The sequence below is a fragment of the Triticum aestivum genome, chromosome 1D, assembly GCF_018294505.1.
Source record: "Triticum aestivum cultivar Chinese Spring chromosome 1D, IWGSC CS RefSeq v2.1, whole genome shotgun sequence".
In the NCBI taxonomy this organism is placed as follows: domain Eukaryota; kingdom Viridiplantae; phylum Streptophyta; class Magnoliopsida; order Poales; family Poaceae; genus Triticum; species Triticum aestivum.
Window position 1 is genome coordinate 14,235,615 of NC_057796.1, and position 27,607 is coordinate 14,263,221.

At 41.8% G+C, this 27,607-nt stretch overlaps 3 protein-coding genes across 4 annotated transcripts; all 3 read right to left on the minus strand.

Moving 5' to 3' along the window:
• Positions 1 to 281: 281 nt before the first annotated feature.
• On the minus strand, positions 282 to 5,062 carry LOC123163004 (caffeate O-methyltransferase-like protein 2). The gene is made up of 4 exons (XM_044580756.1): positions 4,635 to 5,062; positions 4,078 to 4,388; positions 1,307 to 1,371; positions 282 to 581 (listed from the first exon to the last, which is right to left on the minus strand). The coding sequence occupies exons 1-4, from the start codon at positions 5,060 to 5,062 to the stop codon at positions 282 to 284; spliced, it is 1,104 nt and encodes a 367-aa protein (XP_044436691.1).
• An 8,244-nt stretch (positions 5,063 to 13,306) lies between these two features.
• On the minus strand, positions 13,307 to 13,902 carry LOC123163010 (chalcone synthase 2-like). Its single transcript, XM_044580763.1, has 2 exons — positions 13,552 to 13,902; positions 13,307 to 13,423 (listed from the first exon to the last, which is right to left on the minus strand). The coding sequence occupies exons 1-2, from the start codon at positions 13,900 to 13,902 to the stop codon at positions 13,307 to 13,309; spliced, it is 468 nt and encodes a 155-aa protein (XP_044436698.1).
• A 4,959-nt stretch (positions 13,903 to 18,861) lies between these two features.
• On the minus strand, positions 18,862 to 23,012 carry LOC123179973 (chalcone synthase 2-like). Of its 2 annotated transcripts, XM_044591911.1 has the most exons (2): positions 22,989 to 23,012; positions 18,862 to 20,034 (listed from the first exon to the last, which is right to left on the minus strand). In XM_044591911.1, exons 1-2 carry the CDS (start codon positions 23,010 to 23,012, stop codon positions 18,862 to 18,864), a joined length of 1,197 nt encoding a protein of 398 aa, XP_044447846.1. The 2 variants fall into 2 exon arrangements, with proteins under 2 accessions (XP_044447846.1, XP_044447847.1); XM_044591912.1 differs by lacking the exon at positions 22,989 to 23,012 and having other exon boundaries at positions 18,862 to 20,049.
• Between the last annotated feature and the right edge of the window lie 4,595 nt (positions 23,013 to 27,607).

Here is a 27,607-nt window from a genome sequence, read left to right on the forward strand (position 1 = left end):
TACTCTATGCTTTTATGTACCTCTTCATGGTAACGTATTGGCAATACAAAAATACACCTGGAATACCTCGATAACAAGTTTTTAACATTGTTATTAAAATATAAGTGATACAAATAATTATACCAACATCATCATTATATTAAATGGTACAAATAATGATACATGCATTGTTTTGATTAAAAAGTCCATCATTATCGAAATAAATAATACAAACAATTCTACAAGCCAATCTCACACACATTATCAATAGTAGCCGGCATAGACATAAAATGTCATGGTTACTATTTGGTAAATTCGAGAGCCCAAAAGTTTCCAAAAATGTAAGTTGATTGGAAGGTGCCGTTGAAACCCGATTCCCTAGCCAGCTTCAGAAACTCTTGCGCAGTTCTCTCCTTCCCTCCCTCAGAGTTATTTAACATCATCACATCAAGAATGTAGAGATTTTGTGCCGCCCTTGTCACCTCTGGAGTAGCCGGCAAGACAAACTCAACAGCGATCAGCCGCCCCTTGTCTGGCAAAGCTTGATGGCAATTTTTTAGAACCTTTATGCAGTCATTGTCGTCCAACATATGGAGTACCGTCTGTATGTACATTCAAGAAATATTCAGTATCTAGAATATGTTATGTAATATTAAACCTACTTTGCTCGAAGTGTAGGTTTAAGTCTGCTCTGCATTCTCAAATATTTAGGGGATTTATTTAGCACAACAGAATGTGCTTTGTTTGTCACAATGAAAACATTGCAAATTCACTATTGTACACGGACGTTGAATTTAATTTTGGCATGTTTTAATTGTTGAGTTGTGGTTCGTTTTGCTTTGTTCCAGTGTTGCATTGTTGAATTGGTGTTGAATTTTGCTATATGATCGATGTGCATGGATTTCCATGGAATTGAGGGTTTTGATATGAGGAGTGTGGTTATCTGGCAGGACATTTGAGTGGTTGTGTGGCACTGTCCGACATCGCACCGCGGAGAAAACCTTAGTAAGAGGAAACCTGGGGTTCAATTACTTCTGCACAAGGGCATCCACCTTGATTGCTTGGACCCTAGATAAATACTTTTATTACTTTACCAATGTGTTTATAGAATTACAAGTCGAATGCATTGTTTGTCAGTAGTAGAAAATTATTTTGAAGAAATATTCTATAGACATCGTTCTATATTTTGGTTGAAAAATAGTTTATATATGAAATAATGAGGGTGTATCACGTATCTACCAGGTTTTCAGTAATATTATACTTTACACCATATGGAATACAGAATGACAGAGAAGGGAACTAGATACAGTAGTTCGTATATATATACCTTTAAGAAAATCGCATCTCCAGTGGGAACATTATCAAACATATTTCCAGCTATATGTTCGACACCTGCATTGGGTTGACATTAGCTAATTAAGTTCTCAATTATCTCACAGGAAAGCATAGATGAAAGAACTCAACAATAGAAAATGATACAAATATGATCTAAATGTACAGTCACAACATCCATGCAAAACGAAGAGAATACAGTTGCAATACAAAAACAAGGAAAGACAAAAGAGTTGAGTGATGGGTGTTTGGTTTTGCTGGATAACAACATTTTTTTACCTGATCCCTTATGAACTGGTGACAAAAAGATTGGCGTTGATGCTTTTTCTAGTAGAAATTAATCCATTGAACTGAGGAAACTGATGGTATTCCTACTGAGTTGAAAGTTCCGCGGGTACATGCGCACAGCACGTACACACATGTGTGTTGATCATTTGATCTATAGGCTTTAGTACTAAAAATTAAATTGTTGAGTTTACAAGAGGCTAATGATGGTGCATACGTCTGGTGAATAAGCCATTTATGTATACGCTAACAACCAAAAGTACAACCCCTCTAATTAAGATATGCATTCCCAATTTCTCAGGCATTTTATTTGGTAGGCCGACTTGGATGATGATGCCTGGAAAGGAGACTCCAGGCCGGGAAGCAACCCAAACAGTCAGATAGGCCTGGAATAATCATAATAAGTCTAATTCCCTGAGAATATTACAATGAAGTGGTAGAATGTTCAATTATTAATTGATGCAATTTAATAATACGATATAGGATAATCCACTACATTGACACTCGTTCGGGATGGGAACATAAGTTGGGCATGTGGTTTTAGGTCTTCAATTTGAGTGATGAAACATGTGTTATAGTATGTTGTAAAATATATATATTTAGATTCAGCGACGAATGAAAGTGCGAAACTAGTAATTTTATGCAATTTACACATATTTCTATAGTCAAACTGAATGCCTAAAAACCCGTGCCTGGCTTATAGTGCCATGGAGATGTTAAATATGATGTACGCGATGTTTTGCATAATATATAGTATTCCTCATTGTACTATATTCACTAATTCTTATCTGGACACTATCTCCTCCAATTTAGAGAAAATATGCGGTATGTGTTATTGTTTTCATTTGCTCCATTTTTCATCCCTAGGTGTGAACTTTGCATGGAGTCTCCATGCGTACTATATTCAACTAATTATTCTGTTTTATCTCCGTATCCTCGGTTCCCACCAAATGAAGCTTAGGTGAACTCAGGAAGTGTGTGCAATTTTTATCACCCAGGGTAGGTGATATACACATGGAGACTGACATTTTTGGTTTTGTCTTCAGGTGCACTTTGCGGGCCCGTGAACAAACCGGTGTTTGTCTGTTCAGTTGTCTCTCTACTCCTGCCCTTTTAGGGGAATCCATCTGGTTAGGACAGAGAAACAGAAAGAAAGAGCATGGCAGAAACTGAAACAAGAAAAGCGCACAGAGAGAGAGAGAGAGATGGATGCAAAAATGCTTCCTAGAACTCGCACGTAAAGCTTAAGCGTAGAGGAAAATAGGAGAGTGAGAGATAGAGAGAGCATGTTGGCAGCCCGGAACCAGCTCCCGGTCCATCGGCATATGTTCAAACGTTTTTGGTGCGTATCATAGAGTCCACTACAAGCAGAGAGTCTACTACATTCCAAAACACGGGTCTGAGGAGAGCGTGGCACTCTCCCTTATAAGGAGGTCCTAGCCTGCTCCCGTATCTAAGGTCGGACTAAAGTTACTGGCACTGCCCGAGTGTCGGGATCCTGACACCTCACCCCCCTAGGGAAGCCACCCTTAGGGTGGCGTGGGGGCCAGCTCTAATACCACTTGTTAGCAGCCCAGACTCAGCTCCCAGTCCATCAGCATATGTTCGGACGTTTTTGGTGCGCATCAGACACTCAACTACTAGCAGAGAACCCACTACACCCCAAAAGACTGGCCTAGGGCTAGGAACGGCTCTGACACCACTTGTCAGCAGCCCAAGCCCAGCTCCCGGTCCATCGACATACTTTCGGGTGTTTCCAGTGCGCCTCGGACACTCCACTACAAGCAGAGAGCCCAATAAATCACAAAAGACCGGCTTGAGAAGAGTGAGGCACTCTCCCTTATAAGGAGTCCCTAGCCTCCTCCCGTATCCGAGTTGTGACTAAAATCACTGGCACTGCCCGAGTGCCGGGTTCCTAACACCCCATCCCTAGGGAAGCCCCCCTTAGGGTGGCGTGGGGGCCAGCTTTAATACCACTTGTTAGCAGCCCATGCTTATCTCCCAGTCCATCGGCATATGTTCAGACATTTTCGGTGCGCATCAGACACTCCATTACTAGCAGAGAACCCACTACACCCCGAAAGACTGGCCTGGGGCTAGGAACGGCTTTGACACCACTTGTTAGCAGCCCAAGCCCAGCTCCCGGTCCATCGACATACGTTCGGGCATTTCCGGTGCGCCTCAGACACTCCACTACAAGCAGAAAGCCCACTACATCACAAAAGTCCGGCTTGAGGAGAGTGAAGCACTCTCCCATATAAGGAGGCCCTAGCCTCCTCCCGTATTCGAGTTGCGACTAAAGTCACTAGCACTACCCGCGGGTCAGGTGAGAGAGAGAGAGAGAGCATGCAGTGGTTAGGAGAGTGTGCTAAGAGAGAAAGAGTAAATGAGCCATGTGTAAAAGTTTATAGAGAAAGCACACAGTATCCTATTCACAAGGTGACGAGACCAAGTCAAATTCATAAGAAGGTGGCGACGTACCGAGAATAGACGGCGCGAGGGAGATGACATGAGGCAGGTCGAAGTTGATGCCCCTGATATGCTTGTATCTGCAGGTGATCATCTCCATGGTAGAACCGGTGCCGCCACCAACATCGACCAGCACGGCCACGCCGTCGAACCCGTGGAAGCGTTCCAACAGCTTGCTGGTCACCATCACCGAGATCTGCACCATGGCCTTGTCGACCACCCCGAGGAGCCGAGGGTTTCTCCCCAAGTGCTCGCCCATCGGAACCCCATGCGTCCTCTTGAACGCCGTTTGTCCGCCTCCTGCTGCCGCCCCCAGCTGCTGCCTTTGAAATGCACGGCAATGTTAGATTCTATAAACCGTAGGCAAATTTTAACATGATCACTCTTACCTCCTCCTTTTACATACGATGTAAAAAGGTAAGAGTTAATCAGACCACTAATTAATGGGATCAACGATTCCGATATATTTTATACTCTTGTTTCTCATGTGCAAAGAGGAGGTAAGAGGAACGCTATTAAAACTGTTCCAAACGGCAATTGCAATAGCACTCATTCGTATCATAGCTTACCAGGCCATCAAGAAGTCCTGGTCCGTAGTGAACATAGAGTAGGGCGCCAGCGACGGGCCACCGTGGTTGCTGCTGAGCCACCGACACACCGGCGAGGGCTTGTAGTGCCGGATCACCTCGCCGCTTGGACCTGCCTCCGTCACGCACTTGACGATGTCGAAGGAGGCAAGCAGCCGCATGATGCGGTCCACTGGAGCCAACCCGCCAGCCTTGTCCATGGTTGGGAGCCGCGCGGCTAACTCATCCGCCGTAATCGCAAGGCTGCCGGCGTTGCTGAGCGCGTCAAAGATGCCCAGCTCGATTGCTGCTTTCAGGGTCATGGAGACCGCGAAGCTCGTGATGAGCCCCCACGCATGTAACCATGTCCCCTCGTCGTCGTCACCAGCGGCCGGATTCATCCTACTTCCGCGCACAGTATTGTTATCCATTGATACTTGGATGGTGCCTATAGCTTGTATGGTTCCTTGGTGGTGCCTGAAAGAAGGTAAGTATATATACGGAGAGATCACATCTAGTTCTGAATAAATAAAGTGGAGAAATGATGGGTGTTCCCCTATACAACTTCTAAAATTGCAGGCTGCCACAACTTTGTTAAATCGTGGTTGTGTCACCAAACCGTATGGAGAAATTGCACAGAAATCACAACGCGACATTAGCGCTTGTTGCCATCTTCTTTGGCCTATTTCTTCCTATGCAAGCCTCACCACTTGACCGCGTCACTAACAATGAAGAGAAGATTCGTTTGTTACTTTCATCCGATGTGGCGCTCGATCGAGTCCAACAATATAACCCGTACATTCTGTGCCACCGCCATGCACACCACAACGGAAATACACGCCGACCTATGCCTGTTTGCAGCTCTTCCTCATCCGTCGCCTCCTCACTGCCGCCGTGTCCTCCCTCCTGGAAACATCTCCTTAAATTTATGTACGATTCAAAATTCATCCATTCGAGACCGGCAAGCACTCCCAACAATGCCATCCGCTGCGTGCACTAGTTTCCTGCCTCAGTGCACCCTTTTACCTGCCGGAGTGCATCGCTCAAGGCAACATAATCCAGAATGCGCCCCCTTCAATGTTCTATTGGGCCCTCTTGACATGGTAGTAGAACAACCTCAGGATCCCATTTTGCCCGACGGAAATTCACAGGGGCACGCGAGTGCGGGGGCACGCACCTGCCCAGCCCTGCTTGGCCGCTCGATTGCCTCACGATTCATGTAGTGGTTGAATCCTGCACGGGGGCACAATAAGTTTTAAGTTTCAGTAGTTGAATCCTGCATAGGGGCATAGTAAGTTTTAAGTTTCAGCGTTGAAACTTAGGGATTTTGCATATGAAATTTCCATGTTTCAACCAAGTTTTATAGATAAAATTTTAAGCAATTTTCTCTGTTGGTCGTAGAAACAAGATACCGGACTATTCTCGGTAGCGCATACTAAGTTTCAGTATTGAAACTTTATATATATATATATATATATATGATGCTTCCGAGCGCTACGACCAACAACTACTGCGGAAACCTCTGCTTCCGACCCCGTACTATTTTTTGTTGCCCCTAATTCGGTTTGAATTGGTATAATGTTCCACTTCTGCTGTCACATCAACTTACACGAGCTCTTGTCATGCAAAAAAAATAAAAAACAGACGCGTTGGCAGCCCGAGATGGTTGGACGTACCAAATGGCACAAATGCATCCATAGAGGCAAGCAGGTGTCATAGTGATGCCGAACCAAATGACAAGCGTCGTTGCCGGCAGTATAAGAAAGTCTCAACCAACACGGCCGGCCGGCGGTAACCCGTAGCTCTGGTCTACAAATTCAACTGACGCAATCGTTCACTAGATGCTGTTTAATTTATTAACTTCCAATTTATGTTTGCCGCGACACCACTTCCATTTTCGTATCTGCACTATGAGACATTTGGACGGGTCTAGTAAATGCATTGATCAAATGTGCCACTAATACTTTGAACAAGAGAGACGTCGGGACAATATGTATTCCTTTAGATAAGCTATAGAGAGAGAGGTTTTTTGGACTGTATAATTGTCTTTCGCTCGATGGAGTATTTGACCAAGCAGTACTACCCGCCAATGCTTTGCACAAAAGCTGAAGAAAAATTTGGCCATAGGCAACTGCAAACATCAGCCAGGCAAAAGGACGAGGATTTAGGGCGGACGAATCAGGGGCACGGAAGTCACGGGTGCATGGACGAGATCTGGACGATGTCCATCTTAATCGGTGCTGATTTGCTAAAAGATGCCATCCAACAATGATTTGATCCATCGTTCAGATTTCGGCGAGATGTGTCGTCCCTGTAGCACTGCTCTTTTTTTTATTTTGGCTTTTGATTTTCAAAATTATGTATCTTCCAAATGAAAATTCTAAATTAAGTTATTTTTTCATATTCGTGTTTCTCATGACCAACACTTTCAAATAAGATCCATTTTGAATATATTTTGACAACTTATATATATATATATATATATATATATATATATATATATATTGTCACGAGAAACACAAATATGAAAAAATAACTTAATTTAGAATTTTCATTTGGAAGATACATAATTTTGAAAATCAAAAGCCAAAATAAAAAAAAGAGCAGTGCTACAGGGACGACACATCTCGCCGAAATCTGGACGATGGATCAAATCATTGTTGGATGGCATCTTTTAGCAAATCAGCACCGATTAAGATGGACATCGTCCAGATCTCGTCCATGCACCCGCGACTTCCGTGCCCCTGATTCGTCTGCCCTAAATCCTCGTCCTTTTGCCTGGCCGATGTTTGCAGTTGCCTATGGCCAAATTTTTCTTCAGCTTTTGTGCAAAGCATTGGCGGGTAGTCCTGCCTGGTCAAATACTCCATCGAGCAAAAGACAATTATACAGTCCAAAAAACCTCTCTCTCTATAGCTTATCTAAAGGAATACATATTGTCCCGACGTCTCTCTTGTTCAAAGTATTAGTGGCACATTTGATCAATGCATTTACTAGACCCGTCCAAATGTCTCATAGTGCAGATACGAAAATGGAAGTGGTGTCGCGGCAAACATAAATTGGAAGTTAATAAATTAAACAGCATCTAGTGAACGATTGCGTCAGTTAAATTTGTAGACCAGAGCTACGGGTTACCGCCGGCCGGCCGTGTTGGTTGAGACTTTCTTATACTGCCGGCAACGACGCTTGTCATTTGGTTCGGCATCACTATGACACCTGCTTGCCTCTATGGATGCATTTGTGCCATTTGGTACGTCCAACCATCTCGGGCTGCCAACGCGTCTGTTTTGTTTTTTTTTGCATGACAAGAGCTCGTGTAAGTTGATGTGACAGCAGAAGTGGAACAGTATACCAATTCAAACCGAATTAGGGGCAACAAAAAATAGTACGGGGTCGGAAGCAGAGGTTTCCGCAGTAGTTGTTGGTCGTAGCGCTCGGAAGCATCCGGCTTAGATCGAGCGGATGGGGCCAGGGCATCCGGCCGGCCACGTGATATATACTTCGACCAATACCTGCAGCTTCGCAAGGTTCTTTACATTCAATATGAAAGAAAATACAATTGACAACAAAATATAAACGTCCACTCCCACTGTTCACAAATATAAGATGTTCTACTCCCTTCAATCAATATTACTTGTCGCTGGTCTAGTACAAAATTGTACTAACTTTGTATTAAATCATCGACAAGTAATATGGATCCGAGGAAGTACTTTTTCTACTTTGAATCGGATGAAAATAGACAAGTTTTATGGTGCCTGTTCACTCATTTCAGTCCGTGTTTCATTCATATTGGAATATCGAAAACAACTTATATTTTTGAATGGAGGGAGTACTTTACTTGCATTACAAGTGTGTCTACCAATATACAAGTGTGTCTAGAAAAAACAATAATAGATAAGCTAGTGAATATTACCTAGTGGCCACCACATGTAGAGAAATAGGGCAACTAGGTCTTCCTCCTAAGAGACTCCGCCGATGCTGGTTCCCTCGCCGTTGGTTACCTTCTGGCGCCAATGAGGTGGAGGAAACCCTCCTATGGGGGTGTCTATGTTATTTGCGGTCACCCTAGCTAGAGTATGGGTTAAGTATTGTTATATGGCTCGCGCCATCAATGGAGAGGAATAAGATCTACACATCTTTGTGCCGAGCTTCTGCCAGGGGCGAATCTTGTTCCTTGTTTTTGTCTTCATTTCATCTAGGGAAACTTGGAGTGCAAACACAGGGGTGCTCCCGTGCTACGCTTGGCCGAACGTGTGGAAACATAAGGGGCAAACGTAGGAGCGAGGCAACCCGACTTGACCAAGAACACAACTCGACGATTGAAGCACACAGGCCGGGGAAGTCCTAAGTGATAGTTATATTATTAAGTTTGATTATGATCCTGCATGTAATTATCATGAGAGAGGCAAATATGGTTATAGAAATCTTCATGTTACGAAATCACCTCTTTTTGTGATGAATGTTTTGAAGTTGGGATTTTTTTCTCTTAAATGTACTAGGAGGTGATGGATCCGCTCCTCACTCGCCTGTTTTTTTTTTTTTTTGGAAAATCCTCAACTGTGGCCTTTCTCGCGTGGCTAGCAATTGGGTTGGGACGATAGTCCGAGTTAAACAGCGGGCACCTCTTCTCCTCTGGAGCAGTGGCCCATTAGAACATTTGACCCATGAAAGATAAATGTGGTGGAGGACAAAACAGAGAGTAGATTTGTTGGCCGAGACCTTCAAAATAACCTGAAAACAAACGGCCAGAAATGCTCAGGCCGTGAGGGGCTGAGATTTCGTTCAGTTTTATTGTCCTAAATAAGATATAACATAGAGAACTGCTTTAATTTAATTCTTCTGTTCACGGACATGTAGAATCATTTCTTTCGGCGGGTTTACTTTTATAAGCATCTTATATCTTATCATCTATTCTTAAATAGTTGCAACCCACTATCTATTTTTCCACTCCATGCAACTATGTCGCATTTAGCGCACTAATGTATTCACGCAACCATGCCACCTCATGAATCATGCTTGGATTTGTTACACATTTTTAAAGCATAGCATACATATATTTGTATGTTGGACACTTGGAGCAAATATCTTTAGGTCATGTTACACACTTTTGTTAAAAATAGCACCCCATTTGACTTCAATCCAATGGATATCTCCTTTTATATAATATTTTGTGACGTGCTTCATATAACTTATTATTTTCAGACTATATCCCAAGAGCATTATTAAATTTGTTTTTGCAATTGTTTAGCCTTTTAACATCGATTTTATCGAGGTTTCCGTAGCAACGAGCGAGGCATCATCTTGTATTTACTAATTGGATGCACCATAGAAAGCTCCACGTTAATCTTGGAGGTTAGAAATTTCCATGCATCAGATTAACTGATGATGCACAAATAACCATGGGGTGATTCCTACTCCGCCTGTTCCACCCGTAGGAGAGAAGAAATTCTTTCAAATCAATCTTATCTCCTTCCGTGTAAAATAAAAGAACTAGATCTATTTGCTTTCTGTCTCCTTCCGTATTACAAAAAGAAGTAAAAACATAGGCAGGACAAAGTAAATCTAATCATCGCCTCCCGCTAATTGATACGCCGGGGCAAGCAACAGGAGAAGTCGCCTCCATTCCTCTTCAGTCTCCACACGTGCAGCTTCATAGGCCTATCTTCTCTTCCGTATTAAAAATAAGTAAAAAACGTAGGCCAGACAAAGTAAATCTAATGAGTGCCTTCGGCTGCTAATTGATTTGCCGCCACAAGCTTCAGGAGAAGTCACCTCCATTCCTCTTCAGGCTCCACATGTGCAGCTTCATAGGCCTATCTTCTCCTTCCGTATTAAAAAATAAATAAATAAAGGAGGCCGGACAAAGTAAATCTAATGATCGCCTCCGGCCACTAATTGATTCGCCCGCACAAGCTGCTGGAGAAGTCGCCTCCATTCCTCTTCAGGCTCCACATCTGCAACTTCACAGGTAGTAATTGAATGTCTCCGTATGCCCATGATTTCTAAAGGATTGTGAATCCACAAGCATTTAGTCGATGAGTTGAAGTGCTGATGAGGTTCATGCAAAGACATGATTGAGAATACTGGCCAGCTGCAGGCTAGCTACTCGAATGACTATTTAATTTGGTCTACCTCCACAGGCAGGCTACATCATGCCTTCAGATCAATAAAAAAATAGGGTGCTACGGTAAAATAGCAAGGCCTTTAAAATATTCTATTAGCGTGCTATTAGCGAGGCATTTCTCACAACGCTATAGTGTGCTATTAGTGACGCTATACCGCGCTATTTGTTTCAGTGCTCCAGATGCAGGCAAAGGTAAATATACCAATCAGGTTTGATATAATTCATGTGTGCTATAGATTTTGGTAGTTCATATGAGCATATATTTTCTGATGCATATATGTGTATATTTGGGTGCAGGCATTGAATGTTCTGATAATTTTACTGCAAGGTGTGATAACTACACAGATGTATATTTTTTTGTCATAATTAGGAGAAATAAATATTAAAAATGATTGTACGCTGAAATCTCCATACCAATTTTACGAACTCAATGTAATAAAAATAAGCCTTGTGGCTGTCATCTGTCAGAACACATGTGATACACAGACTCATATATGTGTTGCAGATTAAAAAAAGCTATAATACCCACCTTACCTCAATTAGATATTTTGAGATATATCTGCTGTAGTTTAACAGAAAAGTGCAAATTTATTTTTGACGTAACTTAAATATCACCCCTTGGTAATATATTATGGTCCCAGGATCTGCTCATTGTCGGCAAAGAAAATGAACATCTGCATGCATTCCTGGTAAAGAAAGGCTTTGACAATTAATTTTAAAAATTGATATGACCTAAAAAAATTTCAAATATGCTGCCAACAGACAATGCTATTGCCGACACAAGACCAAATTCAACAGCTCCTAATGAGCGATCCCCATGAAGAAGAAAAATAGTAGGCGCATGTAGTACTTTAGTGACAAGAAAATCTGCAGATTGGCCATGAAAGAAGACGGTGTGCTCCTTGGTGAGCGAAGGCGTTGATGAGCACACCGTTGCCCTACAATGTGAAATGCTAAGGATGCCCATGCCAAGAGCTGATGGTGAGTACTGGCCTATTGCAGCTCCATGAGTTTCTTTTGTCTACATGTACGTGGCGATGAACGGGATCCATTTGATCTAGATGCAGGCAATGGTAATTTTTTTAAGCAGGTTTGATCTATGTCACACACGCTAACAAGTTGGTGGTTTGATTATTATCTTGTGTGAGCTTTAGATTCGGGTTGGGCAAATTGGTCACTTAATTTACTGCTTTTTGTATGAAGCACATATATGGCTGGTGATGACATGTTACTATATTTAGTTGGTTCATTGACTGCAGCGCGTGGGATTTGCCGATACTTTGGCACAAGGTATGATAACTACTTATGCCATTGATAGGAGAATAGTGCAAATTGTACTAAAATCATCATGTGCTCAAATTTCCATGCTAATATACCGCTACAAGGTTACAATATTCAGCCTTCCATTTATCATTTGTGAGAAAGATCTCATGCACACACACAATTATCCATGTCATGAACCGATATGACTTGTGTGTTTTCAATGGAAAATAACTAGAATTCCCTGCTTTTCCTCAATAGTTTTTTCATAGGAATTTAATCATAAAAAATCAGGTCCCCTATCTGATGAATTTTAACAAAAAAACTCTAAAAAATGACAATATATTTTCATTTAATATAAATGGTTCCAATATCGCATTTTTTCAGACAGAATGAATAAAGTGCATGGATTCACTATTTATTACCAGGGGAAATGAATGCCCACATGTACTCCCTATAGAACACTTTGCATGAATATCTTATGTAAATTTGATTTTAAAAATGACATAATCTTAAAGATAACAGTAAAGATGTTATCGAGAGCATGCTCAACATCTCTAAACCATAACACCAAACTCCGTCATAATTTGTCGAAAAAAGGATAACAAATGATACATCCACCAAATTTTGCATTTGCAAAACAACAGCCACCAATACACAAGCAACCTTCATGAATATGGAACATTGTTACATTTATTATAAACATAAAGTTCCTGGGGTGAAAAATAGTTGTGTCTCGATTGATGGTTGGAAAAGAGTATACATGCAAACAGTACAATCACAAATGGTTGGAGCTATTTAACTCGATCCTTTTATTTATATAAAATTAGAAATTAAATACTATTACACTGATCAAAATAGTGTCTTGAATGTCCCTATATTTGAAAACCCAAAACACTAAGGGGTTAATAACTAGTATGCAGTAATCGTGGCAAAAGTAAATAGATGGTTAAGAAGCTCAATGATCAAGATGAGAGGGAAAAGAGACAGGCAACTGAACCGTACATGTTTGAGGATGGAGACACTGCAACCCATACATTACATAAAATTACTAATAAGAAACATAATGTTGAACGTTACTAAAATACACGAGGTACATCAGGAGCACATACAACAGGGTTTGGGGAGGAAAACGCATATCAATTCTTACAGTAGAAACACAACAAAAAGTGAAAACCAGGGATAAAGGAAACTCAGAACAGCCATCACAACGTCGCTCTCGTAACCACTTGTAGTACTGGTGATTTCATGTTGTTGGCGAATAAATAATAAAGTGTCATTTGTTGATCGATCATGTAGTGGCTGTGATCGGGACGCTGTAGAGGACGAGCGTCTCGACGCTGAGGCCGGGGCCAAAGCCGAAGAGGACACCCCACTCCTTACCCTCTCTAGTGGTTGCTTGGCCATCCTGGGAAGAGGTCTTACGCATCACGTCGAGGACGAAGAGGACACATGCGCTGGACATATTGCCGTACTCCGACAGGACCTCTCGGCTGGCGCGCATGCGTTCCTGTCAAGGCCAACTTTCTCCTCAACCATGTCCAGGATCGCCGGCCCGCCAGGGTGTGCAATCCAGAAGATTGAGTTCCAGTCGTGGATGCCTAGAGGCTGGACGGCATCCTCGAGCGCTTGCTCGATGTTCTCGGAGATGAGCCCGAGCACGTCCTTGAGAAGGTGGATGGTGAGCCCTGCCTCCGTAAGGTGGCCGTTGATGGCACCCTCGGAGTCGGGCAGGATGGTCTGGCTCGCTGATACCAGCTGGAAGAGTGGCTTCTCGAAGGGCACGTCGGGGTCAGTGTCGATGATGGCAGCGGCCGCGCCATCGCCAAAGAGCGCATGTCCGACCAGCGAATCCAAATGGGACTTGGAGGGGCCAAGGAATGCCATGGCGGTAATCTCTGAGCAGACCACCAACACACTTAGCGTTTTCCAATCTCAGTTCTTCTTCCCCCCGCCGCGCCGAACACCGCGACGCCGCCAGCCAGCTGATACGTCTCCAATGTATCTATAATTTTGATGGTTCCATGCTATTATATTATCATTCTTCGATGTTTTGCAATCATTTTGTAGCAACTTTATATCATTTTTTGGGACTAACCTATTGACATAGTTGCCAGTGCCAGTTGCTGTTTTTTCCTTGTTTTTTACTTCGCATGATATAAATATCAAACGGATTTCAAACACAGCGAAACTTTTTCGAGAATTTTTATGAATCAGAACACCCAGGATTGCCAGAGAAGTACCCGGGGGGTGCCCGGAGGGGGGCACAGCCCACCTGGGCTCGTCTGGGCGCCCAGGCGCGCCCTGGTGGGTTGTGCCCACCTCGGTGGCCTCCCAAGCTGCCTCTTCGCCCTATAAATTGTCAAATATTCCAAAAACCCTCTGGGTAACCCTAGATCAGAAGTAACGCCGCTGCAAGCCTCTCTAGCCACGAAAAACCAATCTTGACCCGTTCTGGCACTCCGACGGAGGGGAATCTTCGTCGGTGGCAATCTTCATCATCCCGGCGGCCACCACGATGAGAAGGGAGTAGTCCACCCTCGGGGCTGAGGGTCTGTACCAGTAGCTATGTGTTTAATCTCTCTCTCGTGTTCTTGAGATGGCACGATCTTGATGTATCGCGGGCTTTGTTAATATAGTTGGATCATATGGTGTTTCTCCCTCTCTATCTTGTTGTGATGAATTGAGTTTTCCCTTTGAGATTTCGTTTTATCGGATTGAATATTTTTATGGATTTGAGAGCACTTGATGTATGTCTTGCTATGAATATCCGTGGAGACTATGGGGTATCATATTGATTCGCTTGGTATATGTTTTGGCACTCAACTCATGCATTCCCGAGGTGACATTGGGGTAATCTATGCATATGGGTTGATGCATGTTCTCGTCTTTGTTTCTCTGGTAGAAATCTTCGGGAACTCTTTGAGGTTCTTTGTGTTGGATCTAGTATTATAAATCTGAAATTGTTTGATGTGTATCGTATAATTAACTCATGGATACTTGTGGTGACATTGGAGTATCTAGGTGACATTAGAGTTGGTTGATGCGTATCATATGGTGTTATTTTAGTACGAACTCTTGGATAGATTGAACGGAAAGAATAATTTTGTGTTATTTTAGTACGAACTATTGAATAGATCGAATGAAAAGAATAACTCTAAGGTGGTTTCGTACCCTACAAAAAAATTATTGTTATGTTCTCCGCTAGATAAGAACTTTGAAGTGATTCTTCATCGCATGTTGAGGGATGATTATATGATCCAATTAGTTTAGCATTGTTGAGAGATTGCACTAGCGAAAGTACGGACCCTAGGCCTCATTTTCAAGCATTGCAATACCCTTCGTGCTTTGTTTTATCAATTTCTACCTTGCTGTTTTTTATTGTTCCTATCACAAAAATCAATATCAACTATCATTACTACGCTTTTATTACCATCTCTTCGCCAAACTAGTGCACCTATACAATTTACCATTGTATTTGGTGTGTTGGGGACAGAAGAGACTTTTTATTATTTGGTTGTAGGGTTGTTTGAGAGAGATCATCTTCATCCTACACCTCCCACGGATTGATAAACCTTAGATCATCCACTTGAGGGAAAATTTCTACTGTCCTACAAAACTCTGCGCTTGGAGGTCCAACACGAGTTTACAAGAATAAAGTTGCGTAGTAGACATCAAAGTCTTTTCTGGCGCCGTTGCCAAGGAGGTTAGGTAAGCGGCACTCACATCCCGTAAACGAAGCTCTTTTTTGGCGCCGTTGCCGGGGAGGTGAGTGCTTGAAGGTATATCTTTAGATCTTGCAATCGAATCTTTTAGTTTCTTCTTTTATCACTGGTTTGGTTTATAAAAGAAAACTAAGAAAATGGAATTGATGTTGCATCATATTATTCATCTTTCTAATGTCTTTCTTGAAAATGATGGAAAGGAAAATTGTGCTCAATCGATAGAAGAAGAATTCTATAAATTTTTTGGCATAAATGATGAGCATGATTGCAATGTTCTTAGTATGAATTATTTGAATATCCATGATGCTAGTGATATGCAAAGCCATAAGCTTGGGGATGCTATGTTTGATGAAGATGATATTTTCAGTCCCCCAAGTTTTAATGAGAAATTTTATTATGATGAAAGCATGCCTCCTATTTATGATGATTATATTGATGAAAGTGGATTTGGAGAATCCACTATTTTGGAAGAGGTTTCAATTGATTATGACAACAAAGTTGCTATCTATGAAGATTATGGTGATGACATGTATGGTATAAAGAATAATGATAACCATGAAACTTGTCATCAAGATTTTAATTTTCAATCACATGATAGTTATTTTGTTGAGTTTGCTCCCACTACTATTCATGAGAATAAATTTGCTCATGTGGAGAGTAATAAAATTTCTATGCTTGTGGATCATGAGAAGAATGCTTTATGTGATAGTTATATTGTTGAATTCATTCATGATGGTACTGATAATTATTATGGGAGAGGAACATATGCTTGTGGGTATTACAATAATATCAAGTTTCCTCTCTATGTGTTGAAAATCTTGAAGTTGTGCTTGTTTTGCCTTCCTATGCTAGTTGATTCTTGTTCCCATAAATTGTTTGCTCACAAAATTCCTATGCATAGGAAGTGGGTTAGGCTTAAATTTGCTTGTCATGTGATTCATGATGCTCTTTTACATGTTTCAATTATTATCTTGTATGCGAGTATCATTGAACTCATCATGCCTAGCTAAAAGGCATTAAAGAAAAGCGCTTGTTGGGAGACAACCCAACACTTTTACCTACTGTTTTAGTTTTTTCACATGATTATGCTACTGTATTAATCATGTTTCATTGCTTTTGTTTCAATAAAGTGCCAAGTAAAGCCTTTGGGATAGTGTGGATGATAGTTGACTTTAATCTGTGTAAAAACAGAAACTTTTGCGCTATGTCCAGGAATTTTCAAAACTCACTGGAACCTGCTTTTAATCTGAAGTTTTTACAGGTGATATATATTCAAATTCCCTACGTTATCCTAATTTTTCAGAATTTTTGGAGTAGCAGAAGTATGGTAGTTGTCCAGATCATTACGGACTGTTCTGTTTTTGACAGATTCTGTTTTCAATGTATAGTTTGCTTGTTTCCTAGTTTCCATGGCTTATATTGCTCAATATAAATTGTGGAAATGAGAAGGTACAGTAGGCATTGTGTGAGAAAAATTATGAATCTTGTCTTTGACAGTACCAAAGTTAATGATTTGCTTTATGATACTAACTTATCTCACGAAGTTCCGTTAAGTTTTGTGTGATTGAACTTTTCATGTTTTTGTCAGATATCGATATGAGGAGAATAAGGAGTGATAAGACCCTAATCTTAGAAATGCCCAAGGCACCCCAAGTTAATATTCAAGGAAGATCGAAGCAACTAAGCTTGGGGATGCCCCGGAAGGCATCCCCTCTTTTGTCTCCAACATTATTGGTCATCTTACTTGGGGCTATATTTTCATTCGTCACATGATATGAGTTTTTCTTGGAGTGTCACTTTATTTTGTTTTTATTTTCTTGCTGCTATCTATAATAATTTTTTGCATCTTTTATTTCAATGAAAATGTCAAGTATAGACTTTGCCATGCTTATTTTGCGAGTATATGAGTTGCTATTTCAAAACAGAAAATTTATCGCTGTTGAAAAAATTCTCTAGAAAAGTAAGAATGTGATAAAATGTTGAAACTTTGTGCACAATAAGCTATGATAAAATTTCTACAGTGTGGTAATTTTTCTGAATTTTTGGAGTCAGAGAAGCATGAGTTTCCTTGCATCCTTTACAGATTGTCCTGTTTAGATAGATTGCTCTTATATTTGCATTGCTTGCATATATTTTCATGGTTTCAATATCGCATTTTTTCAGACAGAATGAATAAAGTGCATGGATTCACTACTTATTACCAGGGGAAATGAATGCCCACATGTACTCCCTATAGAATACTTTGCATGAATATCTTATCTAAATTTGATCTTAAAATTGACATGCTCTTAAGGATAACAGTAAAGATGTTATCGAGAGCATGCTCAACATCTCTAAACCATAACACCCAAGTCCGTCATAATTTGTGGGGAAAAAAAAGATAACAAATGATACATCCACCGAATTTTGCATTTGCAAAACTACAGCCACCAATACACAAGCAACCTTCATGAATATAAAGTTCCTGGGGTGAAAAATAGGTGTGTCTCGATTGATGGCTGGAAAAGACTATGCATGCAAACAGTACAATCACAAACGGATGGAGTTGTTTAACTCGATCCTTTTATCTATACAAAATTAGAAATTAAATACTATTACGCTGATCAAAATAATGTCCTGAATATCCCTATATTTGAAAACCGAAAACACTCACCTCTGTAGCTAGGTGCACGGGGTTAATAACTAGTATGTCTAATTAAGAACATTCTATTGTAGATGGGTTTAGCATCCCTGACATATGGATTATGCAGTTATCGCGGCAAAAGTAAATAGATGGTTAAGAAGCTCAATGATGAGGGTGAGAGGGAAAAGAGACAGGCAGCTGAACCGTACATGTTTGAGGATGTAAACAATGCAACCCATACATTATAGTATAAAATTACTAATAAGAAACATAATGTTGAACGTTACTAAAATACACGAGGTACATCAGGAGCACATACAACAGGGTTTGGGGAGGAAAACGCATATCAATTCTTACAGTAGAAACACAACAAAAAGTGAAAACCAGGGATAAAGGAAACTCAGAACAGCCATCACACCGTCGCTCTCGTAACCACTTGTAGTATTGGTGATTTTATGTTGTTGGCGAATAAATAATAAAGTGTCGTTTGCTGATCGATCATGCAGTGGCTGTGATCGGGACGCTGTAGAGGACGAGCGTCTCGACGGTGAGGCCGGGGCCAAAGCCGAAGAGGACACCCCACTCCTTACCCTCTCCAGTGGTTGCGTGGCCATCCTGGGAAGAGGTCTTACGCATCACGTCGAGGACGAAGAGGACACATGCGCTGGACATGTTGCCGTACTCCGACAGGACCTCTCGGCTGGCGCGCATGCGTTCCTTGTCAAGGCCAACTTTCTCCTCAACCATGTCCAGGATTGCTGGCCCGCCAGGGTGTGCAATCCAGAAGATGGAGTTCCAGTCGTGGATGCCCAGAGGCTTGAAGGCGTCCTCGAGCGCTTGCTCGATGTTCTCGGAGATGAGCCCGGGCACGTCCTTGAGAAGGTGGATGGTGAGCCCTGCCTCCGTAAGGTGGCCGTTGATGGCACCCTCGGAGTCGGGCAGGATGGTCTGGCTCGCTGATACCAGCTGGAAGAGTGGCTTCTCGAAGGGCACGTCGGGGTCGGCACCGATGATGGCAGCGGCCGCGCCATCGCCAAAGAGCGCATGTCCGACCAGCGAATCCAAATGGGACTTGGAGGGGCCACGGAATGCCATGGCGGTAATCTCCGAGCAGACCACCAACACACGTGCGCCGCGGTTGTTCTCGGCGATGTCTTTAGCCATGCGGAGCACCGTGGCACCGCCAAAGCAGCCTTGCTGGTACATCATGAGGCGTTTGACCGTCGGCGAGAGGCCAAGTAGCCTCGTCAACTGGTAGTCGGCGCCTGGCATGTCCACGCCGGAGGTGGTGCAGAAGACGACGTGGGTGATCTTCGACAGTGGCTGGCCCCACTCCTTGATGGCCCTCTCTGCCGCCTCTTTCCCAAGTTTGGGCACCTCCACGACGACAATGTCGTGGCGCGTGTCCAGCGACGGCTCCATGTGGGAGCAGATGCTAGGGTTCTTTTTCAGGATCTCTTCGGTGAGGTGCATGTGCCTCTTCCTGATCGTGGACTTCTCGCACATCCTCTCGAACTTCTCCTTGAGGTCCGGGAGGTGCTCGCTCTTGGTGACTCTGAAATAGTAGTCCGGGTAGGTGGCCTGGTACACGCAGTTGGCCGGGACGGCCGTGCCGATTGCCAGCACGGTCGCCAGACCCACCGCCTGCTGTGCCCTTCTCACTTCCTCCAACTTCAGCGCCGCCATTGATCAGCACCAAGGAGTACTAGCTAAGTAGCAAGGGCTTGCTAGCAAGGGTTTGTCAGGTGCACTTAACGTAAGATTGTATTTCTCAACTCTGGTGATAGAACTCACTGGGAGTGCTGCCACTTTATAGAACATTATTTGCTAATGGATTCATTTTTTCTCTACCGGAGTTGAATACACCGACGACTGGGCTTGTTTGTTTTCTTAATTCAAATGGGACGCCTGCAGCTTAGAGAAACTCTACCATAATGGCCGTCTTAAGGAGCATGGCGTACAAAAGTATCAGCTTAATTTAGCAGTCGCGGCAATGTTTCCAATTTTAAAAGCAAGAAACATAAAACAACTCTGCCAGTGAGTTTGCCGTGTTCCGCCCGCGGCAAACAGGACACGGCTGGACCGGGTCGGCAATCGTTAAGATTGCTGAGTTCTTAATATCAGGAACTCGACAAAACAAAAAAGCAACTACTGCCGAGTACGTAAAAAGGAGAACTAAGGAAATGCCACATGGCATGCACGTTTGCCGAGTTCCATCTAAGCAGACATACTACGTGCGTGAGGCCCACACGCAGCATGCCTTGTTTTGCCTAGTTCCATCTTACAAAGAGCCGGCAGATCCTGCGCGAGTTCCTGGCACGCGGTTTGCGGAGTACCTTTGCTTTGTTGTCGGTTGCCTATTAGGGCATTTCCAACAGTTGTAAGATGGGTGTTGGTAAATTTGCCACCTAGGACATAGTGATGATGTGGCATGTATTAAATGTGGAGAGAGAGCAAAGTTATATGTAGATTAACCAACAACCTTTGCACAAGCTTCAAGATGAAATAGAGAGCAACCACATTTATTTTCTCACCATCTCTTGGATAGCTTACATACAACCCATTGAAGTAGTTGTATGATAGCTTGTTGGTTGATGACATGGACATTTACCAACAAGACTAACATACAACCTGTTGGAGATGCCCTTAGGAGGTCATTGGGGATGCCGGTTCTCGATTTGTGTTCGAGTACTGGTGCTCAGTCCATGCGGTTTGTTGTTACCTATGTCCGTGTGCACCCATCTAATGCTAGCCCAATAAAGATTGGTGCGAGGGATTGAAACATGAGCATGGTCATTGGCGTAACGCTTTAGAAATAATTCTGAAAAAAAGTTTAATTGATTGGTTAATTGAAAGCCAAAAAATATGCTGTAAAATCCCATGTTCATCAGAAAATACTAGACATCAATATAAAGGATCTTTTACAATTATGAAACCATGACCGCTTCATCCGCGTAACATAGTATGGTGGACCAGAGATGACATATAAATACATAATAGGCCATCATCGTTAACTTGATGTTAGCCTAGGCCAGCCGAAATGTCCTATTTGGTTTACGAGAAACCCTACCCAAACTCTTCTGCTAAGGGAAAAAAGGAACAACAAAAAAGGTACCACTAGTGCAGAACCGGACTATAGCACCGGTTTGTAAGGCCCTTTAGTGCCGGTTCTGTAACCGGCAGTAAAGGGTGGGGACTAAAGGTCCCTTCCTTTAGTACCGGTTCAGCATGAACCGCCATTAAAGGGCCACCACGTGGCACGTGCCCCCGCCGGGGGCGGGGAGACCTTTAGTACGGGTTTGTAAGACCAACCGGTACTAAAAGGTTTGAGGGTTTTTGTTTTATTATTTATTTTTTCTTTAATTTTGCGTTTTCCATTTAATTTAGAGATTGTTTTTACATTATAATGAGTTATTAAATCACTAGATGAAAGAACCGCGGATTAGTTTTAAGTGGATGCATGGATCCTAAGTTATCAAGTAATATGGAATCCATATTACTTGATCACTTAGCTAGGATCCAGCCAGTTGAAACTAATATCCGCTATTCTTTCACAAATGATATATATAACTCCTCCTCCTCATCATCATATTAATATAAAAACTCTTGCATCATATCATCACCAACTAGGTAATCATCATCATAGTCATTACCACTATTAATTTAATCATGCATCATAGTCATTACCTTAAAATGAACTAGATGCTGTCAAGATCTTGAGCATGAACTAGATTTTCAAATTCAGGAAAATAATTTCTCTTGACAACATCAAGATCCTCAAGCCATGAAACATAATGACTTGAGAAAATTCCTTATTTGACACTACCTTAAATGTGGTTCCTTATTTCACCCTGAAGAAACTTTTCTTCCATATTTGACACGTGGTCTAAATTTCTTTCCTTACATGACATCGCCGTTAGTTTTGTTACACTGTTCCGTAAAAAAAAATAGATGGACCAAAATACCCCTGTGCTAGTCGTTAGTCCACATCGAACAAAAGAAAATATCCCGATCCGGATCTAGCCGCTCCTCTCGTCTCTGTTGTTTGACTGTTTTTGTGCTTGTCGCTTTGAAAAAGCTAAGTCCAGTTGTATTTTTTTAGTGTAAGTTACACGTTCGTTTAGGGTCATACCTGCATGCATGCACACATTTGATTGCCCGGTTACTTCATGTACCATGCATGCATGCAAGCTCGCACACAGCGTATACTGGCCGATTACATGCATACGTGCACCAGTCTATGTATTTGACCATGTAGCTAGCTAACCTTGCAGATGTAGAAGTCCGTCTCATCGACTCATACATATATATATAAACATCCGCGCGTCAGTTCCGAATACCCGTATACCAGCGCCCTAGCCGGCGCGTATTATACTTCTTCGAATGCCCGTATACTTGACTAATGCATGCATGCACCAGTATAGTCTGGGCTGGCCGTGGCGTGTTGAATATGGTTGAGTTCTACTATGTACATGCACGTATACAAATACCCGCAACTGATCCAGCTAGCAAACTTGGGAGTTACGTATGAAGTTTGCGAGCAAACATGTCGACCAGATGGCCCGCCGGCAGTTGTGTAGTTGGGGTACGCTCGCGCTCTGCCTATCTCCCTTCCGTATAATTACAGAGGCACAACTGCACAAGGCCATTCACAGGACTCATGCATGGCCAGAGAGGGGAACCATACATAGTTCACAACATCCATCCATTCGTCAAAGCCCACACCCATCCATCATTCGCATCTCGCGGAGGCGTTCGGCGGCGTCGGAGTCCTAGGAACACAGTACATCCAACCACCATCCGCTCAAATTATGGGGTCTCAATTGGTGATTTAACATGACCAAATATGTAACATAACTGTAGATATTGTCATGTACAAATATTTTGTCACCCTATGCGCCAGGGGTAAAAAGGTCTTTTCACGTTTGTCTTTAACACCGTTAGTGAACAAAATGCACTAGAGTGTCATATTGGGAAAGAAATTTAGAGCAGATGTCAAACAGGGAAGAAAATTTTCTTCAGGGTCAAATAGGGAACCACATTTTAAGGTAGTGTCAAATAAGGAATTCTCTCTAATGACTTATCTCCACGCAGTTTAGTTCAGCCACGGGACAGTGGACGGTCCTGTCTACCAAGCGCCGGACATGTTTGCTTGAATGAAAATAAGCTGTCAATAGAAATGAGTTGTCAACTATTTTTGAATAAACAATATCGAAGACATAAATATGGTTGAGAAACTCACATAATGGTAGAACTGGAGGCAACTGCACATCGACCCAAATGTCTCTATTACCTTCAATATCATCTTCCAGACAAATATCAAAGGTGATAACCATATCAGGCTCAAATGCATAAGCCTTGCATAGTGCTTGCCAAGTTTTGCATCCAAAATAGGTGTAGGTGTCTGCATTGTATAATTTGAGTCGAAAGTATAACCATGCTCGGTCTTCAAGTAAACTCTCTTTACCTTCATAGTTTTCTTAGGACTGAAACCTATCTTATCCAAGACAAAAATTCTTGCATGGTAGGGGATACGCCAGTAGAATATAGTAAAATTTAAAATTATAAGTTGAAGCAAATGAAGCATATATAAGTCATGATTAATTATGAAAAAGACTTGTCATATTGTGACTTACTGTATCCACTTCGAATGTCTCATCCAGCTTGATACTGAAGCGCCTATCATCAACTAGGAAATTTCTGTCGCACAGGACGCGCTCGTCTTTGCAGTATTCGCACATACCGAATTTGTTTTCGTCGTCAGACGACATTTCCTATGTTCATAGTTGCAACATTAATTCATAAAACACTTACTAGCTAGTTCTATTAATTCAACTAATTCAACTATATAGTTCTATTAATTCAACTAAGCACTTACTAAAAATAAACTACTTCTATTAATTTTCTTACTAAAAATAAAGTAGCTAGTTCTATATACCTAAATTTAATATATCTAATTCATCTAACACTAATATATCTAATTCATCTATAACTAAAAGTATATATAAAAAACTAACTCATCATCTAACATTAATATCTATATATCTAATTCATCTAACAGTGGACATTAATATCTAACATTTCTATCTAATTCATATCTAACATTTGACATTAATATCTAACATTTCTATACATATATGATCATCTAACAATTGACATTAATCTAACCATGTATCTAACATTTGTGTGTACTATACATGTAGGTGTGTGATACGTCCATTTTGCATCATGCTTTTATATCGATATTTATTGCATTATGGGTTGTTATTACACGTTATGCCACAATATTTATGCTTATTCTCTCTTATTTTACAAGGTTTACATGAAGAGGGAGAATGCCGGCAGCTGGAATTCTGGGCTGAAAAAGGAGCAAATATTAGAGACCTATTCTGCACAACTCCAAAAGTCCTGAAACTTCACAGAATTCATTTTTGGAATTTATAGAAAATACTGAGCGAAGAAAATACCAGAGGGAGCCCACACCCTGGCCACAAGGGTGGAAGGCACGCCCTACACCCCTGGGCGCCCCCCTGCCTCGTGGGCCCCCTGGCAGGCCTCCGGTGCCCATCTTTGGCTATATGGTGTCTTCTACCCTGGAAAAAAATCATAAGCAAGATTTCGGGAAGAAACTCCGCCGCCACGAGGCGGAACCTTGGCGGAACCAATCTAGGGCTCCGGCAGAGCTGTTCTGCCGGGGAAACTTCCCTCCGGGAGGGGGAAATCATCGCCATCGTCGTCACCAACGATCCTCTCATCGGGAGGCGGTCAATATCCATCAACATCTTCACCAGCACCATCTCCTCTAAAACCCTAGTCCATCTCTTGTATCCAATCTTTGTCCCAAAGCCTCAGATTGGTACCTATGGGTTGCTAGTAGTGGTGATTACTCCTTGTATTTGATGCTAGTTGGTTTATTTGGTGGAAGATCATATGTTCAGATCTATTATGCATATTAATACCCCTCTGATTATGAACATGAATATGATTTGTGAGTAGTTACGTTTGATCCTGAGGACATGGGAGAAGTCTTGCTATTAGTAGTCATTTGAATTTTGTATTCGTTCGATATTTTGATGAGATGTATGTTGTCTTTCCTCTAGTGGTGTTATATGAACATCGACTACATGACACTTCACCATTGTTTGGGCCTAGAGGAAGGCATTGAGAAGTAATAAGTAGATGATGGGTAGCTAGAGTGATAGAAGCTTAAACCCTAGTTTATGCGTTGCGTCGTAAGGGGCTAATTTGGATCCATATGTTTCATGCTATGGTTAGGTTTACCTTAATACTTCTTTTGTAGTTGCGGATGCTTGCAATAGGGGTTAATCATAAGTGGGATGCTTGTCCAAGAAAGGACATCACCCAAGCACCGGTCCACCCACATACCAAATTATCAAAGTAATGAACGTGAATCATATGAGCGTGATGAAAACTAGCTCGACGATAATTCCCATGTGTCCTCGGGAGCGCTTTTCTCTATATAAGAGTTTGTCCAGGCTTGTCCTTTGCTACAAAAAGGATTAGGCCATCTTGCTGCACCCTATTTACTTTCATTACTTGTTACTTGTCGCCAATTACCTTATCACAAAACTATCTGTTACCGATAATTTCAGTGCTTGCAGAGAATACCTTGCTGAAAACCGCTTACCATTTCCTTCTGCTCCTTGTTGGGTTCGACACTCTTACTTATCTAAAGGACTATGATAGATCTCCTATACTTGTGGGTCATCAAGACTCTTTTCTGGCGCCGTTGCCGGGGAGTGAAGCGCCTTTGGTAGGTGGAATTTGGTAAGAAAAAATTTATATAGTGTGCTGAAATTTACTGTCACTTGTCACTATGGAACACAATCCTTTGAGGGGTTTGTTCGGGGTATCTTCACCCTTTCCGGAACCACAATTAGCTACCCCTCAACCTACTGAACCTACTGAAAATGTTTACTTTGAAATTCCTTCGAGTATGATAGAGAAACTGCTAGCTAATCCTTTTGCAGGAGATGGAACGTTGCATCCCAATTTACACTTAATCTATGTGGATAAAGTTTGTAGATTATTTAAGCTTGCAGGTATGCCCAATGATGTTATCAAGAAGAAGGTCTTCCCTTTATCTTTGAAGGGAGAGGCATTGACATGGTATAGGCTATGTGATGATATGGGATCATGGGACTACAAGCGATTGAAATTGGAATTTCATCAGAAGTTTTATCCTATGCATCTTGTTCATCGTGATTGTAATTATATATATAATTTTTGGCCTCGCGAAGGAGAAAGAATCGCTCCAGCTTGGGGGAGGCTTAAGTCAATGTTATATTCATGCCCCAATCATGAGCTCTCGAGAGAAATGATTATTCAAAATTTTTATGCTCGACTTTCTGACAACAATCGCTCCATGCTCGATATTTCTTGTACTGGATCTTTTATGATGAAGACTATTGAATTCAAATGGGATTTATTGGAAAGAATTAAACGCAACTCTGAAGGTTGGGACCTCGACGAAGGTAAGTAGTCGGGTATAACACCTAAGTTTGATTATGTTAAATCTTTTATGGATACCGATGTTTTCCGTAAGTTTAGCACTAAATATGGACTTGACTCTGAGATAGTAGCTTATTTCTGTGAATCATTTGCTACTCATGTTGATCTCCCTAAGGAGAAGTGGTTTAAATATAATCCTCCCATTGAAGTAAAAGTAGTTGCACCTATTAAAGCACAAGAAAAGACTATAACTTATAATGATCCTATTGTTACTACTGCTTACGTTGAGAAACCACCTTTCCCTGTTAGAATAAAGGATCATGCTAAAGCTTCAACTGTAGTCAACAAAAGTAATATTAGGACACACAAACCCACTGAGCAAGTTAAAGTTGAACCTAAAATTTCTATGGTTAAAGATCTATTGGCTGATAATATCGATGGGCATGTTATTTACTTCTGTGATGAGACTGCTAGAATTGCTAAACCTGGTGCTAAAGATAAACATAGACCTGTGGTAAGCATGCCTGTTATTTCTGTTAAAATAGGAGATCATTGTTATCATGGCTTGTGTGATATGGGTGCTAGTGCTAGTGCAATACCTCACGCTTTATACGAAGAAATTATGCATGATATTGCACCTGCTGAGATAGAAGATATTGATGTTACCATTAAGCTTGCCAATAGAGATACTATTTCACCGATTGGGATTGTTAGAGATGTTGAATTCTTGTGTGGGAAGGTTAAATGTCCTGCTGATTCTCTTGTTCTTGGT

What these genes read in the sequence shown, in the direction of transcription:
- LOC123179973 (XM_044591911.1), bottom strand. Translation starts at nt 23,012, where the DNA reads ATGGCCTTGTGCAGTTGTGCCTCT. An exon ending in CCTTGTGCAGTTGTGCCTCT is followed by an intron (nt 20,035 to 22,988) that starts GTAATTATACGG and finishes GCGGCGCTGAAG; the next exon opens with TTGGAGGAAGTGAGAAGGGC.
- LOC123163004 (XM_044580756.1), bottom strand. Translation starts at nt 5,062, where the DNA reads ATGGATAACAATACTGTGCGCGGAAGTAGGATGAATCCGGCCGCTGGT. An exon ending in CAGGACTTCTTGATGGCCTG is followed by an intron (nt 4,389 to 4,634) that starts GTAAGCTATGAT and finishes TGCATTTCAAAG; the next exon opens with GCAGCAGCTGGGGGCGGCAG. An exon ending in GAGATGCGATTTTCTTAAAG is followed by an intron (nt 582 to 1,306) that starts GTATATATATAC and finishes ATGTACATACAG; the next exon opens with ACGGTACTCCATATGTTGGA.
- LOC123163010 (XM_044580763.1), bottom strand. Translation starts at nt 13,902, where the DNA reads ATGGCATTCCTTGGCCCCTCCAAGTCCCATTTGGATTCGCTGGTCGGA. An exon ending in GGCCGGCGATCCTGGACATG is followed by an intron (nt 13,424 to 13,551) that starts GTTGAGGAGAAA and finishes ACCTCTTCCCAG; the next exon opens with GATGGCCAAGCAACCACTAG.